The sequence below is a fragment of the Columba livia genome, chromosome 2 (assembly GCF_036013475.1).
Source record: "Columba livia isolate bColLiv1 breed racing homer chromosome 2, bColLiv1.pat.W.v2, whole genome shotgun sequence".
Taxonomy (NCBI): domain Eukaryota; kingdom Metazoa; phylum Chordata; class Aves; order Columbiformes; family Columbidae; genus Columba; species Columba livia.
In genome coordinates this window covers 35,343,458-35,369,684 of record NC_088603.1, presented here as the reverse complement: position 1 = coordinate 35,369,684, position 26,227 = coordinate 35,343,458, and the positions used below count along the sequence as shown (strand labels likewise).

The following is a 26,227-nucleotide window of genomic DNA, read 5'->3' as shown; positions in this document are numbered from 1 at the left end:
CATGATTTTGTGATATCCATCTTTCCCTGACCCTTTTGTCACATGAGCACAGAACGGCCACTGTAGCCTGGTAAGCAAGCTATGCAGAGAGGTATCAGGGACCTCAGTCTTTCCAATTAGTTGTTTCCCAAAGAAACTCACTAACCTGGAAATACAGGTGGCAGAGATACATCCAACTTAGGTACTGATAGATTTACATGTGGGGTGATCTCTTCTATGTGCAGATTTAGAGATTAGAAGTGATGTCCTAAGCCTTCTCCCTGCAGTCAGCACACCCTCTATAATAACAACTAGGGCAGGACATTCCCATAGTATCTTACAACACCAACTAAATCTTCCATAGTATTTTTCTGGAAGGAAATAACAGAGTTTTTCAACAGCTGAATAATTAATGAAATGAAGGAAAAGATTCTGCTGAGCCTTTCCATACATTCAGCTCTAGACTACGATGAAGCATGAAAAAGAAACAATGAACTATTTTTTTTTTCATAATACATTAAACCTGTGAACTCTAGGAATTACTGATACAGCTATATCACATTTACATGGCACAAACATTAAAGCATAGTTCACTTTTATGTGGTGGCCAAGCCATCCATGTTAAAAACAAACCAGTGGTCCAAAATCATAATAAACCAATTACCAGCTCCACTACATAATAATAACACGACAGTGCATTTAATAGGTATTCAGAAAAGCTATTTACGTATTATCACTTGCCAAAAGAACTGCTTCCAGCTTTTTTTCACACTGCTTTTCCAAGAAAAGCAGGACCTCCAGCTAATTTTGCCCTGTCTGGTAAAAGAAACAACAGAACAAAACCACTCTTTTCAAACACATCCATTTATTTTGATGACAATTCAACTCAAACAAAAAACACACGGAGAGAAAAGAGGAGGTCAGAAGAAGAAAGTAAAACAGATCAAAATCTATCACCATGTCTGTCAAACACAGGAAAGCAGAAACACCCAACAAAGCCAACTAACCAGGATCCAAACTCCAACAGTGGCCAGATCCAACTGTTTCAAAGGATGGTGTGAAAATCCCACACAAGACCTAAGCAAAGAATATCGATATCTCTGAGAATGGGAATAAGAAGTGGCAATTCACAGAAGTCCTGCTGCCATGCTGCCTGCCTTATTTGATATGTTCTAGGCTCAGCCAATTTGTCAAGAATTGAATTGAGACCCACACACCTTCACCCAATCCTTCCCAATCAAATTTTCTGTAATAAACTGGTTTTTGGCTTGGCTTGTGTCTATATTTACTGCTTTATTCAGGAGAGGCAAAACAGCCCATCACCTACTTGTGCCTTGGATCCCAGCTCCCAAATGTCTTCTAACATCCTTTCCCCTCATACACTAGGTAACCACCCGCTGACACCACCAGCTGCCTCATTCTGTGTATCACCCCAAGAGAACCCCAACACTCTCACTGTGATGTCAAATACTACCAGAACACAGGCCAAAGCATGGTCACAGCACACTGCATGGAACAAGAAGGTAGGCTCAGTTCATAGTTTTCCTCTACACAGTTTCCTACTAACCTTCTTTTCTGAAGACAGACAATAAAGCTTAGCAAAAAGAACTTTGTGGGTGATTTCCCCTGGATCAGTAAGGACTTGGGACTTTGGTCCTGCCAGCACCTGGCTTCAGCTGACTTCATCATCTTTCTCCTACTGTTATCCTCCCCTGTCTACAGCCCTCTAGCTTGAGTGGCCTCACTGAGCTACAGCCCCCTTGGCTTCTTCTGCCAAGGAACTGGACCCAGGGAAAAGAAATGGGCAGACAGTGGATGTCCTTCTGCACGTCTTGGATCAAAGAGTGTTGTTCCTTGGGGTGCCTTGGCCCTTGGTTTGGATCCTGCTGCTAAAGGTAGGTGCCGAGGGCTGGGAACTTGAGGTTCTCAAGCCAGCCACCTGGAAATGTTGCATAATCACCTAAGCTTCTGGAGCTTAAGGCAGGTTTTAGGATTTGTGCAGTGGCTTTGGACTAGTGCAGCTGCAGGGACATGGGAAGTGTACGTTTAGAACCCTACTGATGAGGGGGTATGAACTGCTATCTATTGGTGAGGCTGGTGTTGGGGATTGAGTGCACCCTCGGTAAGTTTGCAGATGACATCAAGTTGGGTGGGACTGTTGATCTGCTTGAGGGCAGGAAGGCTGTACAGAGGGATCTGGACAGGTGGCGGGTTGTCTAGAGTGGGTTCTAGCTCACCTGATGGTTGTAGATGGGGTTCTAGCTCACTTGATGGTTCTAGAGCAGGTTACAGGTCATGTTTCTGGAGTGGAGTTGGGTTCAGGGATGAGGAGGTCCTAGCATCTAGTTCAGGGGGTACTCTTCTTTTATCATCTCACAAGGATTTGTGGTACTTGCTGATGATAGCAGTCTTGCTGGGGTTTTTCGTTTCCTGTTTTTGTTGAGGTTTTTTTATTCTTGCATGCTTCTTTTTCTTGTTTGCGGTTGCTTTGACCTGAAGGCCCATAGGACCAGGATCCTATCATCTCATAAAATGCAGCTCTCACAAGTCTCCAGCACGCTGACTTGTGCTGTCTCTGTGGCCATTCTTTTCTCTGGAGACAAAATTGGAAACGGGACACATGGCAAGCTCCTACTTGACACTGTCCTTCACAGCAACAGGTTGTCATGCTCCTGCTCCAAGGATTCTTGCCAGCCTGTCCAAGAGTCTTGTCCAACACTTGTCGAATTGACTTTGGTACCCACTCTTGCACCCAGAAGCACTTCAACCAGAGCAGGTGTGTCCATGCAGCTCAGAAAGGGCTCCACAATTCTAAAGTACACTCAAGTACTTGCACCTGCAGTTGCTAACAGTGTGCTAACCTGAAAGCTGAAGAGGAAACAGCTGAATCTAACTAGCAAGACTGAAATCTGCTGCATCACTACACCCTCAGACACATGGTGTAAATTCTGGGGTTGTCCTATGCACAGACAGGAGTTGGACTTGATGATCCTTGTGGGTCCCTTGCAACTCAGAACATTTGATGATTTGATGACTTTATGGTATGATGGGTGAGACTGCAGATGCATGTAAGTCTTTACATATCTTGTGGAATTGGAGCTGAATGCAATCAAATCAAGGTCTGGTGCTATGGATGATGGCTGAAATGCCAGGAGACTGATGCAGTGAAATTGGTGGTATAGACCCCTGCCTCAGTGGGCAGCTGCTGTCATGCAGCTGGAAGGAGAAGTTGTGAACGGTAGCACCTCCCTATGTGTACAACAGGAAGGGACAAAAAAGCTACTAGTCATAGGCCACAGCTGCAATTCTGGCAGCCAGAAATACATTTCCCAGAAAGGCTGATGAAGCTGGATAGAGAGGAAATTCCACTAGGGTCTGAATTGTGTGTACTCAGAACACCATTACAGTTCAGAACCACAACAGACCTGACGGAAGGGAAGTCTGGCTTCTGTTTCTTGTCCATTTACAGATTGCAAATCAATAATTCTGAACATTTTTCTCTTTGCAAGCCAGTAGTACTTGATTCTGAATCATCAGTATGATTCCTGTAGTGCTCATGTAGATACCATAGCAGACCACCCAACGTTCTAAAAACTGCCAGCATGACAGAATTAATTTGAATTTTTTCACTTGACCATGCTACATCAGCTTCTTTTCTTACAATACACATAGCTCAAACCCTCAGACATCCTAGAAGAATAACAACATATTTAAAATATCTTTAAATTAGTTCCTTATTTTAATAAGGCAAAGCAAAATGTTTTGCATTTCACTGACATGTGCCTGAGAAGAAGAGGGTTAGATCAAAATACTCTTTTTGTCAAACCTTTGCCAAAGTGAGGATAGCAAATGTGTATGATGAATGCATATTGCTCCTTTCTCCTTGAGACTCTCCTCAGACTCCTCTTGCCATTCTAAGATCCACATCCAAAAGCTACCAGACCATTAAGTGCAGAGCAATGCAGAAGTACCTTAAAGGTACAACTCAAAATGCAAGGAGGTAAAACAAAGGCCTCTCAGCCTTCTCCATGTGGTAAACCACTGGTTTTTAGTCAAAAGGAGCTTTGTCACAGCTTGTGGAGAGCAGAGCAAATTCAAATTGTACCTGTGAACTTCTACTAAAAGTTATCATACAACCTTACTGGGCTCATCATAGAGCAAATGGGATTCTCAGGAAAACCGGGGATTCTCCCAGAAGCAGCAGGGCACAGGTGCAGGGAATGCTCGGCTGCCTCTTGGTGGAGGGGAAGAAGCAGCAGTGCTTCTTCATATATTAATATTTCATCTAAGAAGTTGCTGGTGGTTTTTGAGAGAAGACCCTTGATGCTGTGAACCAGAGCTTCACTGGGTAGAAAGTACAAGTCCTGGTACTTTTTTTTTCTCACACAACAGAGCAGCTCAGAGCAGAGGGAACTTGTTTCGATATAAAGGCCTGCATGGCATTCTAGAGAACAGAAGGTTTTATACTGAACTAACACAGCACCTTTCCTCACAATGAGCTAACCAACCAGTGCTCAAATATAACTTCACTCAAGAAAAGAGGACTATAGCACTGGCCCTCAGCACAGAGGTAGAAGACAAAAATCATGGCAATTAAGGAAAAAAAAAAAAAAAACACGATTAAAAGTATCAGGGATTTAACTCCATCCTTTTTAGAGTGGGACTGGAACTTTACAGTGAATCCAACTTCACCAAGTGAGACTTTCACAAGTAAGACTTTCTGAGGACAAGTCCAAACTTCCTCCTCCCATTACCTGAAAGTTTATTTCTAGCTTCTGTTCAACAGTAACACAAAGTAACAGTATCACACCTTATTATTCTGCCTCTTTTTTTTTTGTTTTGTTTTATTTTGTAACCTGCTACAAATAACCAGTAGCAGTAGTAAAAGCAACCATTGTTTCCTGTTGACACTTGGCAGAATTAGGTGGAACTCATCTATATTTTCTCCTCAGCATCCATATGCACTAATAAAACCTTTTATATTTGGTATTTCATGCTTGCATCTTCCCCTAGAAGCACAAATACGAACCATGATGCTGCTACATGACCAGCCCCACTACCACAGAGAAACTGAGGGAACTGAAATCTTATCAAGAACTTATGAGTCCAATGAGGTACTAACCCCACTTCAAATTCCTTCTCGTCCAACTGTCTCACAAGACAGGTAAGAACACAACTTGCAAAAGTTAATGATTCCATTAAAAGTATTTGATATGCATTTGCTGTTACCAAAAGTATTTCCTAATAGTTACGTTTTTCTGGCATGACACAATTTTTTCTTTTTGTTTTAATGAAACCAAACGTTTTCTGCTTTGTACAATTGTCAGTTCCCTGGGAAACACACTGATTGAAGCTGAAATGAGAACTGCTAAAATATGTTATACTGTGCCTTTAGGGTTCAAAATCCGTTGAAACAATTTTTGTAAAGAATAAAAATAACAAGTATATTGTACTTCTAATTTGGAAAAATTAGCATATTTCACAAACTGATCATGAACATTTCTCATATTATTCTTTGATCTGCTCCTGGTTTGAACAGCTTTTCCCTAGATTACAGGTTGACCTAGAAATACGGAGATAAACTTTAAAATTTAAATTTAAAATTATGGGAAGCCTCCATTTTGCTTTCATAGCCATCAATGTGTAATCAGGAAGCTTCAGGAATCAAAGCATTTTTACTGTGTTTTACAGGCCCTAATTATACTGTTATCTAAGGCACAGGATACAGCAGAATTCCTGTAGTTTCTAAAGTTCTGAAAAGCTGAACCATCATGATTCTCAGTACTCATTACAAAACTTTTTGGATCTAAATTTCTCTTTTTTACATCCATAACAGATTCCAGAGTTAGCCTCAAGTACTACAGTATTCTTTCACGTGAGATTTTCTCTCTTTTGTTAGGAAAATCAACTCAGTTTTTCATCTTACTGATAGCCTTCCAGTTTACTACTACTGCTAACTTCTTCCAATATTTGTAACATCTCATTTCCAACATCAGTCAGAGTATTTTGATATCATTGGATTATCACACTTGTCAAAGTGTGTCTTGGTGCCTCCCACTTATGTATCTTCCCTGAGGCAAGTTTTTGTTCTGTTCCTCATATTACAGGAATTTGGGTGAATTTCCATCTGAACCATTTTAACTACTGACAGACTTGAAAAGTTTACTGAATGACAGGCCTTAGCTAAGTTTTAGTGAATGTACAGGAAAGATTCATGTTGGCTACACAAAAAGCAAAAGGATCTGAACACACCAGCAAAACATCTTTCAGATGACAACTATTTCAGACCCAACTCCGAAACACAAAAAAGAAACAAACATGGCCAGGTTGTAACATTTCTTTCCTCTGTGAACAGAAAAATCTGTATAGTAACACAGACAATAAGCTACATTTTTCTGCTAATGTAAAACACACACATGAACTCACCAATTTATAACTGAAAAGAGGGTGGCTGCATGTTTTACAATATCATGCATGTTTTACAATATCATGCATGTTTTTAAAATGGTGCATTTTTTTCTAAGTCACATAATTACAGGCAAATAAATAGAGCATAGCTGTTCTCAGCTTTTAAAGATAATGTGTCCATGAATTTTATTACATTATCATCGTGGAGTAGAGTATTCGTTACCAATATTTGCACTGATAAACAGTGCCCCTGAATAACCAGAGGCATATATGTGTATTTGTATAATGCTAGGTTCTATATATACAAAGAAGGTACTCCAAGGATTTTACCCTATGATCAGACAGTCAGATTCAGCATTGATATACTAAGATGATGTATGTAGTTATTTATATGTTTATTTGGCAAGAGTTAATTTTTAAAAAGTTCAGCTATTCCCACTCCCCCCAAAAAATTCACTGAATTCCACATCAGTATGTTGCTCAGTGACTATGTCTATGTTGGCAAGTATTATAGACTACAGGAGAAAATAAGCAGAGTGAAACAGTTGGTGCTGAGGATATGACATCCCGAAAAAAAAAAAAGCATTTCAGGTGTTCTTTACTTTGGATTACCTCTAGTGTGATTCCAGCAACTGAGGCTCCAATTGTGGCTGCAGTGCCCTCCTGGTGCATTCCTGGAGTACATCTTCCCATTAATTTCATCCAGAAAGAACGCAGTTCATGTACTCCAAGAACAAGGCACTGCAAAACAGAGACCATTGGGAGATTCATGTTGAAAGTGCACTCCTGATCCAAATTAAAATGACAGTGTGAATACACCCTACGTGAACCCATAGAGATGCAGGTCCTAATCCTGTCCCTCTAAGAACTCTCTTTCCACAGATTGTCTGGGTTCTGTTGGCAACGCACCCCCTCAGATGTGTTGGCTTCGTGCACTGATCAGATCAGTTACTGGAGCCCCTCACAAGCTCAGACTCTAAAATACTGATTTCATACACTCTTTGAAGGGGAAAACGTAACTTTTTAAAAATAAAGGAGACATTAGCAAACTAATGTTCTGATCCCAAAAGGTTAGGACTTTTTGGTTTTTTTGGGTCAGAACAAAAGAGCCAGAAAGCCGGAAGTTGGCTGTCAGAATTCAGAATAAACCTACAAATATGGAAGTTAGAAATGGTAACAGTCTCTGTTAAATCATTTACTATTAAGGATTGTTCATGATACACTCTTTAAAACTTTGTTCAGCCTGGCCCTCATTTCATATTCTCTGGCCAGAGACACTTTTTTGTGAGTCCTTGAGATCTTCAGCATCACTGGATCAATATCAGCTATAAATGTTTCTTTGTGAGGAGGAGACTTAGAAACATTTTAAGCTTAACAAAGTCCTGTTTGAGATGAATGAATAATCAAACCTTTGTGTGCACTGCTTCTCTTTCTGTCTAAGGTAAAGTGGTTGTGCTGCAACTTAATAATCTATAGATAGCCATCAGGAATGATTTATTAACGTTTTCAGTGAGAGTTGTCTTTCTGTTAATCTATGGCACATCAGATTCTTATTTTGGTTCATCATACAATACATATTGGCCTTTGCACCCTGGTAAAATGGATAAAGGAACAGCTTTAGGCAGCAGCAGAGTAGCACTGAGCCGCATGTAAGGAGCTCCATGGTAGGAGGGCACCGCACTGCCGAGAAACCGAGATAACAAAACACAACACAGCAGCGCTGTCTCTGTCTTGTAGCTCATGATCTCTCCCACAGATTTCCCTAAGACCTGTTTAGATATCTAGGACTCTGCCACAGTTTGAATCTAAATGTACCCTGAGAAGTTTTTGTAGCCATTTATTTTTTCTTCCTTGAAAACCCATACTCATAACAAAGGTCAGGATTGTAATGCTCATGGAAAGCTCATAGCCACATAATAACAAACCTACTTTCCCTCACGTTTTAGGAGATGTGGGCTCAGGGATGTTATTCTACCTTTGAATCAATATAAGACTAAATCAGAATTAGGGGAACCTTACACCTGAAAAACACTGTAAGCCTGAATCCAGATAATAACTGCAGAGTGGCACTTTTTTCCCATATAGCTTAAGAGAAAGCACCCCTTCCCTCCATTTCCAAAGTAGTGATCAACACTAGTAAAGTTTAATGACATCTCTGCTTAAACAAGGATTCCCTTAGCTGCTACACTTTGCTCCGTCAGGAAACCTAGAGTAGCACCACACTTTGAAGCACAGGGCAGAGAAACCCAAGTTAATTGGGAGTGAGTTGGTGCATCTGCATGATTGACCACTGCTGGCAGAGCAGCACAGTGGCCGCACCGCAGTCGCAAAGGCACTGCTGCTGCTCTGCAGCCACATCCAGCTGCTTCACTCTTCCATAAACACCCAATAACAGAAAAAAGGTGGTAACACAGATGAGGTCTAGCTAAAGCAAGAATCAAGGCCAACTAATGATGGAAGGGCTGGCAACAAACACACACATGGCTGCTGGTTTCCAACCCATTCACCTAAACATCACTCTCTGTTTTCATATGAATGAAGATGGCACATCAGTAAAACATCTGGAAGGTGACCATCCCCATCACATACCACAGCAGTTCATTACTTCCTTGATAAGGTTTTAGAAAATCCTGGACAAATAAGTCAAATTTAAATCACTCACTTTGGTTCTCCTACAATATCTCAAGTTGGAAGGGACCCAAAAGGACCATTGAGCCCAAAATCCCTGCTCCTTGCAGAATTTCTCTCCTTAAGAAGAAGATGTTTGGCTGTGTATGTGTTCCTCTGCTTGGAAAACTGCTGCCACCCAAAAGAAAAGGAAGCTTTCATTTTTCTGAGAGTTCAGTGTCCATCTTTACAACACTGTGAACCAAAACTATGTGAGGTGAACATGCATCTAAACACACCAAACTGCTTGATTTCAAATGACACAGATGTATGGAAATATACTGTATATCCTCAGGCACTAGCACATCTATGTGAAGTACCTGACACAGCTTGCATTCAGTGTCAACTACAGCTACTAAACAGCAACACCTATCACTCCTCTCTAGGGATGGAGAGGCGAGGTTTTCAAAGGCACAAATAATAAATTCTGAAATCAGTGGAAGTTAGATGCCAAAGCTTTAATCTGTGCCATTGCATATATCCACTGTCCATATGCCACTTACATAGCACTGAAGGGACAGTGCAGGTATCTATGTGCTGGCAGCTGAGACACAATTACACTGTAAGATGTACACGCTGCATGTATCTATCCTCTTCTTTCTTCCTCTCACTGATCAAAACATAATAGACTTGATTCAGTCTTCATTAAACAACTACCAATCACCGTTGTACTTAGTTCTCCTAGTGCCAGCTCACCATAATAGCATTACCCAGAATAAGGCTGAGTAACTCAGAGCCAAGAAAATAAATCCACGTTGTCATTGTTTAAAAGATTTCAAGTAATCATCACTGTTGCTGCCATTAAAGGACACTTGTGCGCTTTTTTTTTCTTTCAGATACACAGAGTTCAGGAAATCCCTTCACTGCTGCGAGCTTCCCTGTGGAGCTGAAAGGGAGCATGGAGGAATTACACTGCCTGCACTGCCAGAAGACCACAGGGCAAAGGACAAGTCTCCATGTACATTCGTCAAAAGACACCAACATTATGGTAGTGGTGTATTCCCTTGGCCAAGGTAGGTTAGACATTTACTCGTCACAGTCAAAATGTTTATGTGAAGTGTTTTTAAAAAGAATACCAACAGACAGCTAACTGGTTAGATAGCAACATAGACTGAGATGTGCAAATATCTGCATTCCAAAAGTGGGCAATCTAAGCTTCTGCTCTTTTCACAATGCCCTAAATATGAATGTGGGAATACACTGGTACCCACAAATCTCAGTGTTTTGCTGAAACACTTTAAGTTCCAAATTTCCTTTTTTTCCCCCCATCATTTGATAATTATTTACTGTTAGTTGTTGTCCCAAACACCCTTCCTGATTTTAAAAATGTCACTACTGGCCTAATTTATAGCATCAACAAATCCTATAGGCATAAACATGAAAAATCAGTGCTCAGCTTTTTTTCCTGGCCTCTTACCACAACCAGTTTTGTCTTCTGAATACAGTGGGATTTGTGCTACTTCCACTGAAAGTAGTTCCAAAACCTCTTGTTCATCATGACAGCATTAGTAAAAAAAAAAAAAGAAAAAAGCTCTGAAGGCAGACTCATCCTTTTTTATTTGCTTAATATCACTTTTTCCTATCTCTTCCCTGCCAACATTAAAAAACAGTAGCAAGTAATAGTCAGAGGACCTTACCAGCCTGGGGAAAACATGTTAACTCGGAGAAATTCAAAGATAGCCTTCAGCCCTGCAAACTTCCTTGGAGAACAGGAATGGAAGATGGAGACTAGGCATCTGCATGGCTGTCCAAGGGTTAAACATGACTCAAAGGCTGGAAACACGCATTCCTGTCCTTGCTCTCCTCTGCATTACCACAAACTAGCCTCTCTGTACAATGATTATAGAATCACAGAATATCTCAAGCTGGAAGGGTCCCATAAGGACGATCAAGTCCAACTCCCTGCTCTTCATCGCTGACTAAGTGTTATCTGGATGCTCCTTCAACTCTGACAGCCTTGGTGCCATGGCCACTTGCTGGGGAGCCTGTTCCAGTGGCTGACCACCCTCCCAGTGAAGAACCTTTTCCTAATGTCTGACCTGAGCTTCCCCTGATGCAGCTTCATCTCATTTCCTTGTATCCTATTGCTGGTCACCAGAGAGAGGAGATCAGCACCTGCCTCTCCACTGCTCCCCTTGAAGAAGCTGTAGGCTGCAATGAGGTCACCCCTCAGCCTTCTCTTCTCCAAGCTGAACATGCCAAGTGACCTCAGCTGCCTCTCGTAAGTCTTGCCCTTGAGACCTTCCACCAGCTTGGTCATTCTCCTCTGGATGCACTCGGATAGTTTAATGTCCTTATACTGATGTGCCCAAAAGTGCACACGGTACTCAAGGTGGGGCTGCATCAGTGCAGAATGGGACAGTCCCCTCCCTCGACCAGCTGTGCTGTGCTTGGTGCACCCCAGGACACAGTTGACCCTTTTGGCTGCCAGGGCACGCTGTACCCCAGATTTCTTTCTGTGGGGCTGCTATTCAGACTTTCATCCCCCAACTTGTACATATAACCAGGATTACTTTTAAATTCAAAGACAGGTATGGTGCTGTCTTCTGTTCAGATTTTTTTCAGTGAAAAGAACCATGCATTTTGGCTGGATTCTGGAAGCTCTTTGGCATCAGAAGAAGCTGAATGTGATCCCCAAAATGTAGGATTAATTTATCTCCTTACAGGATCAAATGCCCCCATCCAGGGCATTCCCATAGCTCTGAGTGTTAGGGGTGTGTGGTGTCACGGAGGCACCCTGAGGTTAGTTTAAGGGACAACAAGGTCCAAAACAACTTTTATTAAACCGGTGAGAACCAGGGGTTTAGCACTCCAAAAGTGACTTAAATACAGGTTCGGATATCAGTTGAGGAAAAATTATTAAGGGGCAGCAACTAATACAACAGGCGGTCCACAGAGTGCATGCACGTGGCTTCACCCACAACAATGGCGGAGCCGTCCCTGAGTCCCAGAGAAGTACACACTTTCCTAAACACGGTGTGGGATTATTCTAAAGAGATATACGTACTCGTAGTGAGTACGGAAAGTTAATACACTCGCGATTGTGCGAGGGTAAATTTATAATACACTCGCAATCCTGCGAGGGTTAATTTACTTACACGTGCAAATGTGCACGGAATATTACACGTGCTTATGTGGAAGCACGGGAGGAAAATACACTCACGATTATGCGAGGAAATAATTTATACACGTGCTCGTATTGAGCACGGAAAGTACATGTGCAAATGTGCACGGAAAGTTACACGTGCTTATGTGGAAGCATGGGAGGAAAACACACTCGCGATTGTGCGAGGAAATAATTTATACACTGCTCGTATTGAGCACGGAAAGCTACGCGTGCAAATGTGCACGGAAAGTATAAATACACTCGCAATCCTGTGAGAAGTTTTACTCACCATCCTGGGGAGGGGGGCTCTCGGCGGCAGCATCTCGCTCGTGCTCCGAGAGACCCGCGACAATGGGCGGAGTCTCAACAAGAATCCCGTTTTTATATTGGCTGATCAGATCTGACTGTAGGCATTCCAGAAGCTTCTCTGCACCCCCACACTGTCTGTGGGTGCCCCTGAAGCCTGCAAACATCCCCCACACTGGCCGCAGGTGCCCAGCAGCTCAGTGGTGCTTCGGCACTCCCTTCTCCTAATGGCCCTGGCCAGGGTCTCTGGGGCCAAACAAAAGAAGCTGTTAGCCTCAAGTAGCAGAGAGAGAGGGAGATGTGCCTACTCCTTCCATACTGAAGGAGGGAGGGGGAGAGAGGGGGGTTTGCATTCTGCCACAGTGGTAAGGGGCTGTAAGGGCCAGGCGTTCACAGGGGGAAATGCTCAGCATTCCCAGAGACTTTAGATTCAGGCAGGGGTGCTCAGCACCTCTCCAAATCCAGCCCTGCAGGACCTAAAATTTTGAAGCCCAGGACAGATTTCCACACTGGCAGCATCTAGGAGTTTTGATATTAAGGTTTATCTGAGAAATCAAGACAAAACCATAGCCAATTACTGGGATGTTTATAAGCAAATAGAGCACAAGCTTTATATACTTATGCTTTCTCTTTGCACAGGAGCCTTCCCACTGACCAATATTATGTCACCCAGCTGAAAAAAAGTGATGTGCGGATGAATGATGAATTGTAAGTTTAAACAGTGCATTAACCAGATTGTGAATTTAGTGCATATAACAGCAAACTGAATATTCATTCCACTCTGGTGATATTATTCACATACGATACGAAGTGCAGGTATGATATGAAATCTGAAGGGCCATGTCCTGTAAAAAGGGATTAGCTAGTAACAAAGGAGAGCAAACACAGTTGGGAAGGAAATTCAGAATACGACATTGTACCCCTTCAGTTTAGTATCTCTCAACAACAGTCTCTCAGTTTACTTTACAGGCTGAACATATTTATCAACTTCCAATACTAAAAAATATTAGTCTTTCTACTAGTTAGAATCCACATTAAACTCAAGTAACTAAAGGAACCATGACACCACGTGTATTTTAGTCCATTTTGCTAGTATATTTATATATATATATATATATGTGTGTGTGTGTGTATTTTTGGAGGAGGATTGGCAAGGATTGTTTTCCTCACTGCTGCTCTTCAAGCGATCTCAGATTAAGTGAATTTGGATGCTACTGGAGCTTTGCAATCCAACATTTTGCCACTTGATGGCACCAGCAAAACGCTCAAATCTGACCAAACTGCTGAGATTTTAGATTAAGATAATTTAAAGTGTAAATGTAAATTCTTCAAAAGCAGAGAAAATAACATGTTACACCTCTCATATTAGCACTGACAACTACAGCATATTAGAAACCTGAGAATAATTCTGTGATGATTTCTCAGTTATCTTTATAGGGCCATGAGACACATTGTTTGGCTCTACCACTCTCCCTTTAGCCTCCCTGCATGTGAGGTACCCACTCCCCACTTTGTGTAAACTCAGACACTGGAGCAAAGCAGGAGAGCTAATTGTAAACAGGTCACAGAAGCTACACGAGGAAACCTGCTACCCTGCTCTTTGCAATCCACTGCTCTTTGTAGGCTTCTCTATTACCCCATTACAGCATGCTGCACAAGCAGGAGTGTGGTTACCTACAACAGTGCACAAGCCAAAACTCGTTTCTACGGGGACAGCTTATGGCCTTTGACCAGCAATGCACATTAGAGGCACTGGCTGTGCTGCTTCTGCAGAATTTGATTACAAGCTACAAGGAAGTAGCAAGTTTCCCCGCAAGTTTCTTCCTGCAAGTTTCCTAATCACTAAGTGACAAGAGCTGTCCCATAAAATAATGGAGCACTTTAAAAGTTGTCTTAAAACCAACATTCATGTAAAGTGGGCACTCCCATGTTGAACAGTCAAGCTGGGTGGTTCTTTTATTACCTAATCCATCCTCAAGAAAAAGTCATTGACTGCCATGGAATGATGCTGGGCAACAATTTGATCCACTGTGACTGGCTAGTCAGGTAAGCATCCTGTTGTGTGACATTTATAGCGATATCCCTGAAACAGCAGAAAAACTGACAGATTGTGGAGTAAAATTTAAACTGCCCTTTGCGTGGGGTAAGAGTCCTGCTGTGCTTTCAGTAACTCCTAGGCTGGCCAACCTCAAATGCTTCTTGGTGAAGGATGCTCTGGGACCCACTCACTTCACAGCAAGAGCGTTCCTTGTCCCAGCTCGTCACCAGAATAGATCATCCACGTGCACAGGCTGAGGCACAGATTACGGCACCTTTCTGGGGATTTGCTTCCTTAAAAGGAAGCAAGCAGGAACTGCTGGGACTCTACGCCCTTGTGCCAGCTGAATAAGGAGGAATGAGATTTTACAGAAGAGCAGATCAAACTTTGCCCCTGTACATACTGAAAAGTACACAAACTTGGACTCTGAATATTTGATCAACAGCACATTGATGTACTTTTTCTCCATTATTTTGCACCAACATCTTAACCTGCAACATGCTGTGAAACACACACACACAAAATCTTCCACATTCACAGCCCAAGGTCTTTCAGAGCAAATATTCTTCTTGCTGTCAGGGACTATTAAGCAGTGACAGCCTTATGGAACCTTTCCTGAAAAATACTCTCCAAGTGGTGCTCTGCAGGCCTACCTGGGAGCCATTAACACTCAGTTTATTTACCTTATAGCCTGTGAGGGCTTCTTTGAGCCATTACTGTCTTTTGTGGGAAATTAATTAGCAGGCATTTGCAATAACTCTGTACACTTTCATGGGACAACTATGCCTTTGTCTTAAGTAAGCACGCTTCATATCCTTGTGCAGTTTTTCACTAAAATGAACCACTGGATTTCTGCAGATGTGCATTTGTAAGTGCATTAGCAGTGGGACACATACATATGCCCACCCAGTCAAATGGAGAGAAGGAGTTACCTCTTCCCATCTAGAGGTATAATAAGTCTTCAAGTTCACACCAAACAAGACTGCAAAAATCCTGAAGGGCCTTGAAAAACACTCTTCAGCCACTGCCAGCAACCCTAGTTATACACACACACATGCACTACATCAGGTTGGAGCATTTGCAGCTGTCCTTCCAAAGACAAGTAACACCAATGAGGTTTTTGGTGGGTTCAGTGACAGCACTGAATGAATCAAAACTGGTTTGTTTGTTTGGTTGGTTGTTTTTTTCCACGGGGGTTTTTATCTGCTTTCACCGTTTATCACGCCACAGCCCACTTCCATTCCTCTGGCTGTCCCCCAGTTCCTGACCCTCAGTGGTTCCCTGACCTGCACCTCCCTGACCAAGCGGGTTTTAATGTTAGGCAAGAGAAGTGATTGTCTCCCTTTGAAAGAATAAAGGGCTGTAGAGAAAGCCAATTTAGCACCATGAAACAGTTTATTCTCCAGTCATAATATCTTTCCTGTTAAAACCAACAGGAGCAGTACATCTTTTTCTCTTCATAATTTACTGATTGGTGGGAAACTAACAAGAAAGAGCAACAAAAAGATCTCTGGCCAGGTCTAGAAAAGAAGCTGAAAGTCATGAGGCTCCCCACACTGCATCACCCTCAGGCCAAGTCCACATGTGAGAGAAGAAACAGCTCTTCAGAGGCTCCTACCATGTGTCAGGGAGTAGAAAAATAGTGGGAAGTGGAAGCTCCTCCTGAAGGTCATACAGATTCCAATGTATCTTTTATTACTATCACTGAGAAAGTGTCTCTGCACCCAGTGCTCCATACTACGTCAGGCAGGGAGCTGCAGAGCTACCACAGGCAAAGCCAGTGTTTCCATATAGATACTCTCTCACACATGGAACTCGGTTCATGCTTCTTTTATCCAAAAGTGTTTGACAAGTGCCCACAGTGCACTCCTTGTTAGGGAAATGGGATGGTGTCTATCTGGACCACTACCTGGATTTGTTCTGGGCCTTTCCAAACTGGGAGCATAAGTCCCTCCAGCTCGAGTCTGACTTCTTTTCAACAGACTGATAGACTCCATATCCTCTGTGGACTGAACATAAAGGGGCAGACAACATAACACTGAGCAACTGTTTCTTGTGTGATACTGGTAGACTCCAGCAAAAATCTACTAAAACTCCGGTGAAAGCATCTCAGGGCTAAATTTTGAAAAGCTGCGATTCTTTTCTTCTCTTACAGCAAGAGCTCTACTTTTCTATAATCCACCTGTTCTGGGTAGATTCAGGCTTGATTAACCCAGTTTGAGTTTTGAGAATCTAAGGAACACTCTAAACAACTGTCTACCTTTGAAAATGCAAAGCTTTGCTGGCTCTTACAACCTGAGTTCACAAAACTTCTCTAAATCATAGAAAAGTCATGAAAATGCATATTCATCCTTAGTTTATTGCTACCTTAAGTTTAGATGTTACAACGAAAAGTACTCTACAAAAGTACTTTAGTTCCGCCATGCCAGAGCACAAAGCAGACAGACTGGCCTTATTTTTGAACATTTGTGTCAGGAACATGTCCAATTAATGCAATGAAGAATGTAACGGTTCACATTGTAACACAATGTGAATGGAAACGGAAACTGAAATACTTCTTAGTGTTTATTTTCAAACCACATTGTGTTACAATTGTAATAAACACTAAGAAGTATTTTCCTTCACATCTACAGCACCAGTAGACATACAGCACCAGTTCTAACTGTAGAAATGGAAAACCAATGAGAAGTATCTGTGGAATAAATTTTTAAAGATCGCTGTTCTGTAAGCATGGCTATTTATGTAAAAGCTTTCCATTTTCAAGGCAGCCGCAAGGTTTCCATCAGAGTCCCAGGTCATTATAAATGTAACAATACACAAATGATTGTCAGAATCCAACACTTTGAGAAAGTCCTGTTATCTTTGTAGCATCATACATTAAAAGCAGATCTTCTGTTCAGCTCAATTGAGGCATGAGTTATGCTGTCAGGGTAACTTGTGAGATATCACACCTCATGTTGATTGCACTTGAGTCCCATGGCATCACAGCACAGATTTCACAATGAAATGCATGACTGGATGTTGTATCAGAACGTGTGAAAAAAAATGATCAGGCACTTGAAGTTTATCTTCAAAACACCCATGCTAATCTGGAAAGAAAGAAACACAGGACTGTATTTAAATGCTTTGAGCAAGGGGGATATTTCATCTTTGCAACTGCGCAACACCTATTTTACAAAGACTAATTCAATGATGGAGTGGCCGAGTTGCAGCTCCTGAGTCACAGGTGACGTGACCAGAGCGTGGGTGCAGCTCCCCTGGCACGGCTGTGTCACCAACCAGGCGGCCGAGCAATCCCAGCTGTGGGAGGAACTGCTCAGTCTGAAATTATGGAGTCCGCATGGGGCCCATTAACATCCCGCACAGTTCTGTCCTCGAACTGAGCAAGGGGAGGACCTCTGAGAAATTATCGGCATCTCCTGCTTGGGAATGAATCTGGGACATCCCTCTCTTCACTGAGAAAAACAAGCGGTTTGGGCAATATGGAGATTTTGGTGTATGGCTTGTAGAATCGAGAAACTTTGTGTGATCACTGTACAAATAATAAAGCTTAAAAAAAGACTATCATTAGACAACCTCTCCTACCCATACACAGTAAAGACCCTTTCAAGCAAGACCTGGTAACTAAGCCTTCTTCACAAAATACATCAGATTTCAGAGCTCCAGGTGAACCACTCACTGTCTTTCAGACATTTTCATTTTTTTTCATTATACCACAAAGAACCATTACATAAATTAATCAATTTTTTAGTCTTAGACATTCATCTGACTTGGTGCAACTGCCAAGAGACTCTTAGCTCAGTGACTAAATTCTTGCCCTTTAAAGTTAGTGTTTTCATCTGATCCCATTTTTAAAATTTACTTGAAGCACAAAGTAAGTCTCCATGGTAAACTATAAATAATTTATAAGCATGGAATGAATAAGTATTTTCTCTGCAAGCAGAAACAGGATATGTTTTCTGTTTTGCATTACTGATAAAAAGATTAATTTTTACTAATAGCACATACCATTGTTAATTAATATAGAGCTTATTACACAAAAGTGTAAGAGGAGAGATTTTTCCCTCACTCCTTTTAAAAAGCCATTCTGTACATTACTTGTTCCTGGTGTCTCTTCAGTCTTTGTCACTTGGCAACACAATCATGTAATGAGCAGTATCAGTAAAAATATTGCCTGCACTGCTTACATACGGATTTGTCCCTAGTGTATATTGATTGCACAGATTCAGATAGAATGCAGTGCAAATGAACATGGATCACTTCATGCAACTTATTTATTATTTTTCTTCCCTAATATAGGCTTCGTAAACCACCAGACAGTTCAGCTAAGTAAGTACATTTCACCTACGCTATATTTTATTTTTCCTTAATGAAATAAAAAGTGAGTTGTTCCTCTTACAGCTGTAATTGCACAGTGCAAGTTCCTTGGCAATAAGCAGCAGCAACACTAATAGGCAAAAAACTCTCTCGAATGAAGCATGTAACGATAGGTTTAGGAGGTTAGCAGTGTTTGTCCAGCACACCCACTCTCCTAACAAATACTGATCTTGCTGACTTGCCTATGGGCTAATTGGGTTTTCTGGGCTGTGTTGTTCATGGCCTCTTTACCTCACATGACTTAAAGTGTTTGGGAGCATCTACCAAGCACAGTTAAGGGATCTAGAATATGTATAAAGCAGATTTATGAGACAGAAGCCTCAGAAAAGCCCAGCTTGTTAAGACATCTTTTTATGCCATCATGCACGGCCTCAGGAATTGAAATAATTTGACTCCTGTATAACAAGGTTGTGACTTTGGTCTATACAGCAACTGGAGAAAGGCATCTGCTCTCAGTATGTTGTTCTATGCAGTTGTGGTAAAGTTCAAATATCTTTGAAATTGAGTCCATCTTTTTTAAACACACTGTAGAATAAACCACTGCTTTCATTTTCCTCAGAAGATTTCAGGATTCCACTGATTTTAATAAGTTTTTTATTTATTCTATAATGAAAAAACAAAAGCTGAAAAGAACAGCCATAGGAACATGGAGACTCCATGAAATCCTGGTTCTCAGTATCCCATAAACTGTCCAGTTTAGCTTTATCCTCCTTCCTCATAGAAATAAATGTCTTTTTAGAGGCAAATATTGATTCCAAAAGCACAAACTCCGCTACTATTAATTGGAGCTGTGCAAGAATCAGAAGTCCACACTTTCCTTCCCTTAAGCCACATAAAAGTAAATGTGAATTCATATGACTGATTATGTAAAAAAGCTACAAGGGAATCATCGTGAACTCTTTGCAGAGTGCAAGCAAGAGGGAATTAAAGAACTAAGATCTTGCCTTTCTGATTCTCACATCTCTCTCACTTCTTGCAAAGTGTCATATTGAATGCTAAAACTCTGTGAAACGCAAAGTGAGAAAATTTTCCTTTTTTCTTTCCTTCTTCCTGCCAACTCAAACCAACCCAAGACCACTGTGCCTGCCGTTTCCCAGCTCTCATCCCTTCCAGACACACATCTCTAGGTATGCCGTGTTCCCAAACTTCAGATCACCTGAGGATCGAGACACTGGGGTCTATGCAAGCAGTCATCAGCCTTTCCATCCCAATATCCCTACCAAGCCTTTTGATGTGGTTGTTCTGGGGAAGACCAGAGGTAAGACCACACTCTAGTGGTTTACCATTTTTCTTGAAACTTACTTAGAAACACTACTGAAGTCATGACTCTTTTCTACAGAAGCTTAACAGAGCTAGATTCTGAATATATAAGTGGTCAAGCTAAGTGTCTTGGCTTAAACTAGAGCTCTATGTTCTGATAGTTTCAGTCTCAATGGAGGATACCTCAGCACTAAGAATTATTAATAAATTCACATGAACACCTTGTAGCCTCAGAAGCCAACAGAGCTCTAAACATAGCTGTTAATCCCCACAAAAGCAAGATGGATCATTTAGTCTATCTGATGCCTTCTGTCTGAAAAAATAATTCTTCATAGTCCCACAGAGCACAAGAGAAAGGCAAAAAAATTCATAAGTGGTGTGAAAAACTAACAATTTTGGAGCCAAAGTCATGCCTGCCATACCTTTGCTGAGGACAACAGAGGTATCCCTGAAATAATGGCTGAATGATTTAAAGTATCTTATCACTACACAGATGGTAGAACAAGGTCCAGGGAGAAAAAGCAACTCTTCTTCTTCCTTATGAAGGCTGAGATGATTCATTATTTACAGAACACCACGTAAGCTTTCATGAGGTGTTTGGTTTTAACCCCAGCAGTATTTTGCCCTGAGGGTGTTTTATGTAATATATCGGAGGAAAAGGGCATGAACTTTTTCCTCTTATTCTGCTTTTCCCTGGAGGCATTCTCATACACTGGGATTTTGACAGGTACTTTGTTTTGGAAAACTTTTAAGACGAACTGCATGAAGGAATGAGGAGTCCTTGGCAGCCACTGACCACGCAGGGTTACGGGGGATTTGGGACAGGAGAAAGCCAGCACCTCTGTGTACCACAGCAGCACCTGCCAGGAAGGGGTTGGCAATAACTGTGTGAAACAAAAAAGCATATACCTGCATGGATAAGAAGCTTTTCAGCATAGGAAAAGCTGATAGTGTTAAGTGGCAGGTCAATTTGCACTAATTAGCTGCCATTCCCAGTCATCGGCACAGTGCTGTAACAGTTATGTATATAGTTGGCTACACTAACCATTTTTAGTGGAGTATTTCTCCATCCAAACCCAAAATCTTTCCACAGAATACGCAATGCTAGGAGTAGTCATTGGTCAATTTAAGAACCAATCATGTGGAGATGGGCTTACAAAGCCTATTTTTGTACAACAAGAAGATCATCGGAGGCCAAGACCTATTTCCAGCAAAGCTTTGCATGTTCAGAATTACTGGCTAAGGCTGTAGCTACCACAGGCACTCAGAAAATACTCTAACTTAGTTTGCTGTTCCCTTCATATGGTTTGTCTTCTGAGATCAGGACACTCCAGTTCTCAGTGACTGAAGGAGAAGTCTCTGGGTAAGTACAAATAACCCAGATCACACTCAGGTGACTTTTGCCACTGGAAAGTTGTATTTAAAAGCTCTGTGCCTTCTCTACATCTCACCTTTACAAAACTCAGAGTAGATGTTATGCAGTTAATGCTGACAGCATCGTTGTCAGGTAAATAGGGAAACTGAGGCAGAACCCTGCTGATCTTGTACCATAAGAGTGAAACTGAGTTCTGTCTGCAGATCCATGATGTCGGTCTCCAAAGGCAGAAGAGACATTAGCAGCAGCTCACAGAAAGAACCTCTTCCACCAACACAGATGTCTTCATAGTGTGCATACATCTCGAGCTTAAAATGCAGATCCATCTGTCATTATGATCAATGGTGTTCCATTAGAACATGCTATATTTTTCCCCTATAGGTAATGCATATAGGCATGAAGTTGTCAGTATCCCCTCTGACTCCCAGAAGAAGGCTGTGTGCTGGCCAGGACAGCATGGATACTTCCAAGTATGTATTTCATACAAAAAAGAGCAAAATGCCTTTTTTCATTAAACTTCTCTGCATCTCTTTCATGGGAGACATTTTCACACAGAGAGCTCCTGTACTGTCCCAAACACTGGCAGGCCATGAATTAAGCATCATGCATACAAAGAGTGAAAAGCTTTAGAAAGAGTTTTCAGCCACCTCTGCAATATACAGGATGTTTCTAAAAGATAGACCCAATTTGAAAGCAATAGGGATTTCAAATTGGGTCCATCTTTTTGAAGCACCCTGTATAAACAAGATCAGAATCCAGCAGACTGTCCTGTGACTGGAGTCCGTTAAGTACTAACTAGCTCTCACTGGACCTAGCCAAGCAGCTCTGGAGATAAGAATCAGAAGCAGCAGCAGCAATAACAGCTGTTGACCACACATTTGAGGGAGGAGAGGGTGGGGCTTCATTCAGAAGCCCAGATTACGCTGTGCAGCCCTTCAGAGAAATGGGTTTGGGCAGCAGTGAATCTTTGCTCCTCCTACCTCTCTGCAAGTCCTGACAACAAACACACTGACAGGCTAGTGACTCTATTTCCATGCCTCCAAGAAAACAGACATTCTCTTTGTGGACAGTCTTTGGGAGAGGGAGACTGGGCTGGTCCATAAAACAGAAGAGTGAATCTGTTCACGAATGGTCATGTTTCTACTATTCTTCAGTTTGCTTAAACACTAGTTCTCTTCCCAAAGTGATGTAACCCAAAGTTTGATGGCAAATAAAAGTCATAAGTAAGAAAAAAATAGCAGTGAAAAAAGAAAGATGCAGCCTTTGTAGACACAGAGTCTTTAGAGAGATGGCAAGGGAACAAAAGCGGCAGTCCATTTTGAGGCAGTCTATAAATGTAACTACAATATAAAGCTTATATAACATGTAATGTTCTGCCTAGGTGCGGCTACCATGGAGAACTTGATTCCAAGTTATTTGAATTGAGTTCAGCAAAATTATGTACCTGTTATATCTTCCACTTGAGTAGTAATGCTATACTGAAGACGATTTTCCACCACATTTTTCCTTTTATTAGCACTTACTAAACAGATATTCAGGGGAGGGGAGGATGACGCGACACGTGTTATTTCAAACCTTTAAAATAGTCTTTTCCATCCAGCACACATATCTAGTTTATGCCTTACTTATTTCTTCTCATCCTTCAGCTTCCTAAGTTTGCTAAAGAAAAGAGTCAAATATATTACCCAAAACCACCGAAGACAGTGGCCCCCAACTCCACTGTTAATGAGCTAGAACATAACTTTTCTGCAAGAACCACCAATATGCTACGGAACACTGAAAGGGCTCTGGGGATCACAACATACCACCGGGACTTCACAGGTAAGCATTTTTTGTTAAATTAATTCACCTGGGATAACAATGAAAGACCACGAAGTGTTAGCTCCTGAAGTTCTCAAAGAAATTCAGGTTTTGTGATTTAGTAACAATAGCCACACAAACTGTAAATTATCTGAGTTTTTTTAGGGGTGCTCTGCATTAATTCTAATTTTCCTAACCAATAACAATGTGTGACAACAAAATACGTCTCCATTAAGGAAGAGGTCCTATGAATCCCCTTATCCTGGATAACTACTACTTGAAAGAAGTTGGCAGATTAACTGGAGAAGTAGGTGACGACGTGGAACTAGTAAGTACTGCATTTACTAAGCATCTCACGCTTCCACCACAAGTAATACTTGCAAGAATATAACCAGACTCATCAAGCAGAATTAAGCCTTCCCTTTGATAATACTTAAGCAGAGGGCAAGGCTCGCTCTAAAACAGAGGCAGAAGTTCTGTATACTAAACCAGTCCTGACGGATTAATGACTTGTTCAGGGTTTGCAGACGGGAAAGTTATCTGCTTATTTTTTATCTTATCATTTAAAGTTGCCACCGACACATGAGAGCAATTCAAACAACCTTTTGCCTTGAGAAGTATGAGTAACAGTCTCCATAAAACTAATTGGCAGCTCTCATGTGAACAGTGCAGAGACTGCAAGACCACGTAGAGGTTCAGCTGATGTTAATCAGGACAACACCACTGAACTCACCAACTCACTGTCTTCACTGCACGTTGTGTATTTGGTAAGTGGTCTAGTACCACTGCAGGCTCTTGCCTCCTTACTGACTATACCAGTTTAAGAGTTCAGCACAGTTTCCATGACTCATCCTCCTCCATTTAGGTGATTTGCCTTTCTTCCTTAAGGGTGCATCAGTGACATTATCAGATGCTATTTTAATTCAAAGATTTACTCTAAAGAATGTATAAAACTATACTGGCAAACTCCATGTTTACTGTCTCCAACAATTTTTATATTCTGTGTGGCCTGTAAAAAAGTGAAAAGATACTACTTGTATGAAATGCTACTAATCCAAACAAAGCATGATGTGGTATATAAGCACAGCAAAGAAAGTTGAGCTGCTTTTTGCTAATGCAACATTACCTGTTGCATTGACACCTCCACATTGTTATGCAGAGTACATACACACATCTAGTTTATTTTAACTGACTAAGGAATTCTGCAGGTAAAAGAGAAGGAACAGATTCCTACTCACCCTGCCACAGTACTGCTGGCTTTACAGCACTTCTGAGTTCAAACTGCACAGGCATACAAGAAGTAGGGCAACTATCATTTTCATATAATCCAAAAATGGCCCTGTATAAAAAGTCCTCAAATTGTCCTGCTCTTTTTCCTATTGGATTAAAATAAAATAAAATAAAATAAAATAAAATAAAATAAAATAAAATAAAATAAAATAAAATAAAGTCCAGGTAAGGAAATCCCTTTTGAAATGGCATTTACAAGCTACTGATAATTTAATCCCTGCATCTGAAATGGAAAAGCTGCCCACCTTTTTCTCCAGAGTGATGAAGAAACAAATATTTCACTTCATGATGATCAACACTACAAAGAACAGTTTCAACAGCTGGCCTCTGGAAATGAAAGTCCAAACCAGCAGCTTGAATTAATTCAAAACTGAGCAGTTTTATTGCCCTCTGGCTTCCAAGCATGACTGGCAGAGGCCTACCCTGGGCCATGCTGATTTATCTGAACAACATTATTTCACTTAAAAACATAGAAACATTAAACATCAAACACTCAGAATGTTCAGCACAGTAGCTGCTGAAGTCCATTCTTTGGCTACAGGACTCAAATATACTTTATGTTTGAACAGTTCCTATACAACACGGCTTTGACTCTGTACCTGTATCTGAATCCTCAACAGCACCAATGATTAACACAGGGTAAAAGTATTCAAGCAGTGAGTCAAACTGTGTCTGAGGGAGCTAAAAGGCCACATCCCAGTGAGCATCTTCAGTCCCACTTGCAACAGTTCCTAAAAGAATTTAAAAACACACCAATGCAAACCACCATTTATACCATCATATTGCTTAAGAGACCATAAATGGAAGACAGATGCTTATGGAAGAAAGGAGAAGAAAGCACAAGACATCTATACCCATTTATATCTTATGCATTGGGGTGGAGCAGAATATTTTCCTTTCCAAAGCACAAAAACCAGCTCTAAGGTCACTAGGTGTCAAGGCAGTAACAAATATCTGGGCTGCTTCCCTTTGCCTGGGAAATCCCAGCTGAGCCATTTCACTAGTTGTAGTCCCTGCTAAAATAAGACCTTAGATGACAGTGTAAACCCTGCTCCTTCCTCCATATAGGAAGAAACATTTTTGTCTAGTCTCTCACAAACGAGACCTCTTGAAGGGCGCACTGCACGTCTGCTTCAAGGTCGACGTCCCCATGAATCAATTCTGCAAGAACAGCACTCCTGCAGTGTTCAGATGCCAGGAAGGCCTGAACTCAAATCCCTTCCAGAATCTGCGTGCCAGTCTGCATGGAGACCAGAGAACGGGCCAAGAGAGACAGCACTGCCTGAATGCATCCCCAGCTGGGAGGCTCCTCGGCGCCAGGCAGCACTGCTGGAGCTGCAGCATTCCTTCTCTAAGACAGCAGCACACAAACGTCTTCATGATTCCATCAGAGGAGAGACAAAAGACCTCACAGATAACATTACTGGTGGAAGGAGACACACATTCTATGGTTTCAATTCTTTTTATTTCTTTAACTGACATTTTGGCCCTTTAAAAACAGAGTAACAAATAAAAAGTGTCTCAATACAAACTGTCTTTCTCTTCATAAAGAACCCAAATAAATTCAAACAGTAAAGAGAAGACCAGCTAGGGCCGTCCAGGACATGTGCAGCCTATTTGA

General features: G+C 41.5%; 1 protein-coding gene and 1 long non-coding RNA gene across 2 annotated transcripts in view; one reads left to right on the top strand and one right to left on the bottom strand.

Moving 5' to 3' along the window:
* Window positions 1-26,227, bottom strand: part of LOC110355402 (uncharacterized) — a 117,110-nt gene that overhangs the window by 81,134 nt on the left and 9,749 nt on the right. Inside the window, exon 3 of the long non-coding RNA XR_002408053.2 lies at window positions 7,000-7,128. This is a non-coding gene — a long non-coding RNA (uncharacterized LOC110355402). The remainder of the gene's footprint in view (window positions 1-6,999; window positions 7,129-26,227) is intronic.
* On the top strand, window positions 1,150-26,227 carry SPMIP4 (sperm microtubule inner protein 4). The gene is made up of 10 exons (XM_013370800.3): window positions 1,150-1,502; window positions 4,993-5,143; window positions 9,891-10,067; window positions 13,106-13,174; window positions 18,804-18,833; window positions 19,955-20,139; window positions 21,898-21,986; window positions 23,163-23,337; window positions 23,553-23,644; window positions 25,675-26,227. Exons 1-10 carry the CDS (start codon window positions 1,472-1,474, stop codon window positions 26,083-26,085), a joined length of 1,410 nt encoding a protein of 469 aa, XP_013226254.3. The 5' UTR covers window positions 1,150-1,471; the 3' UTR covers window positions 26,086-26,227.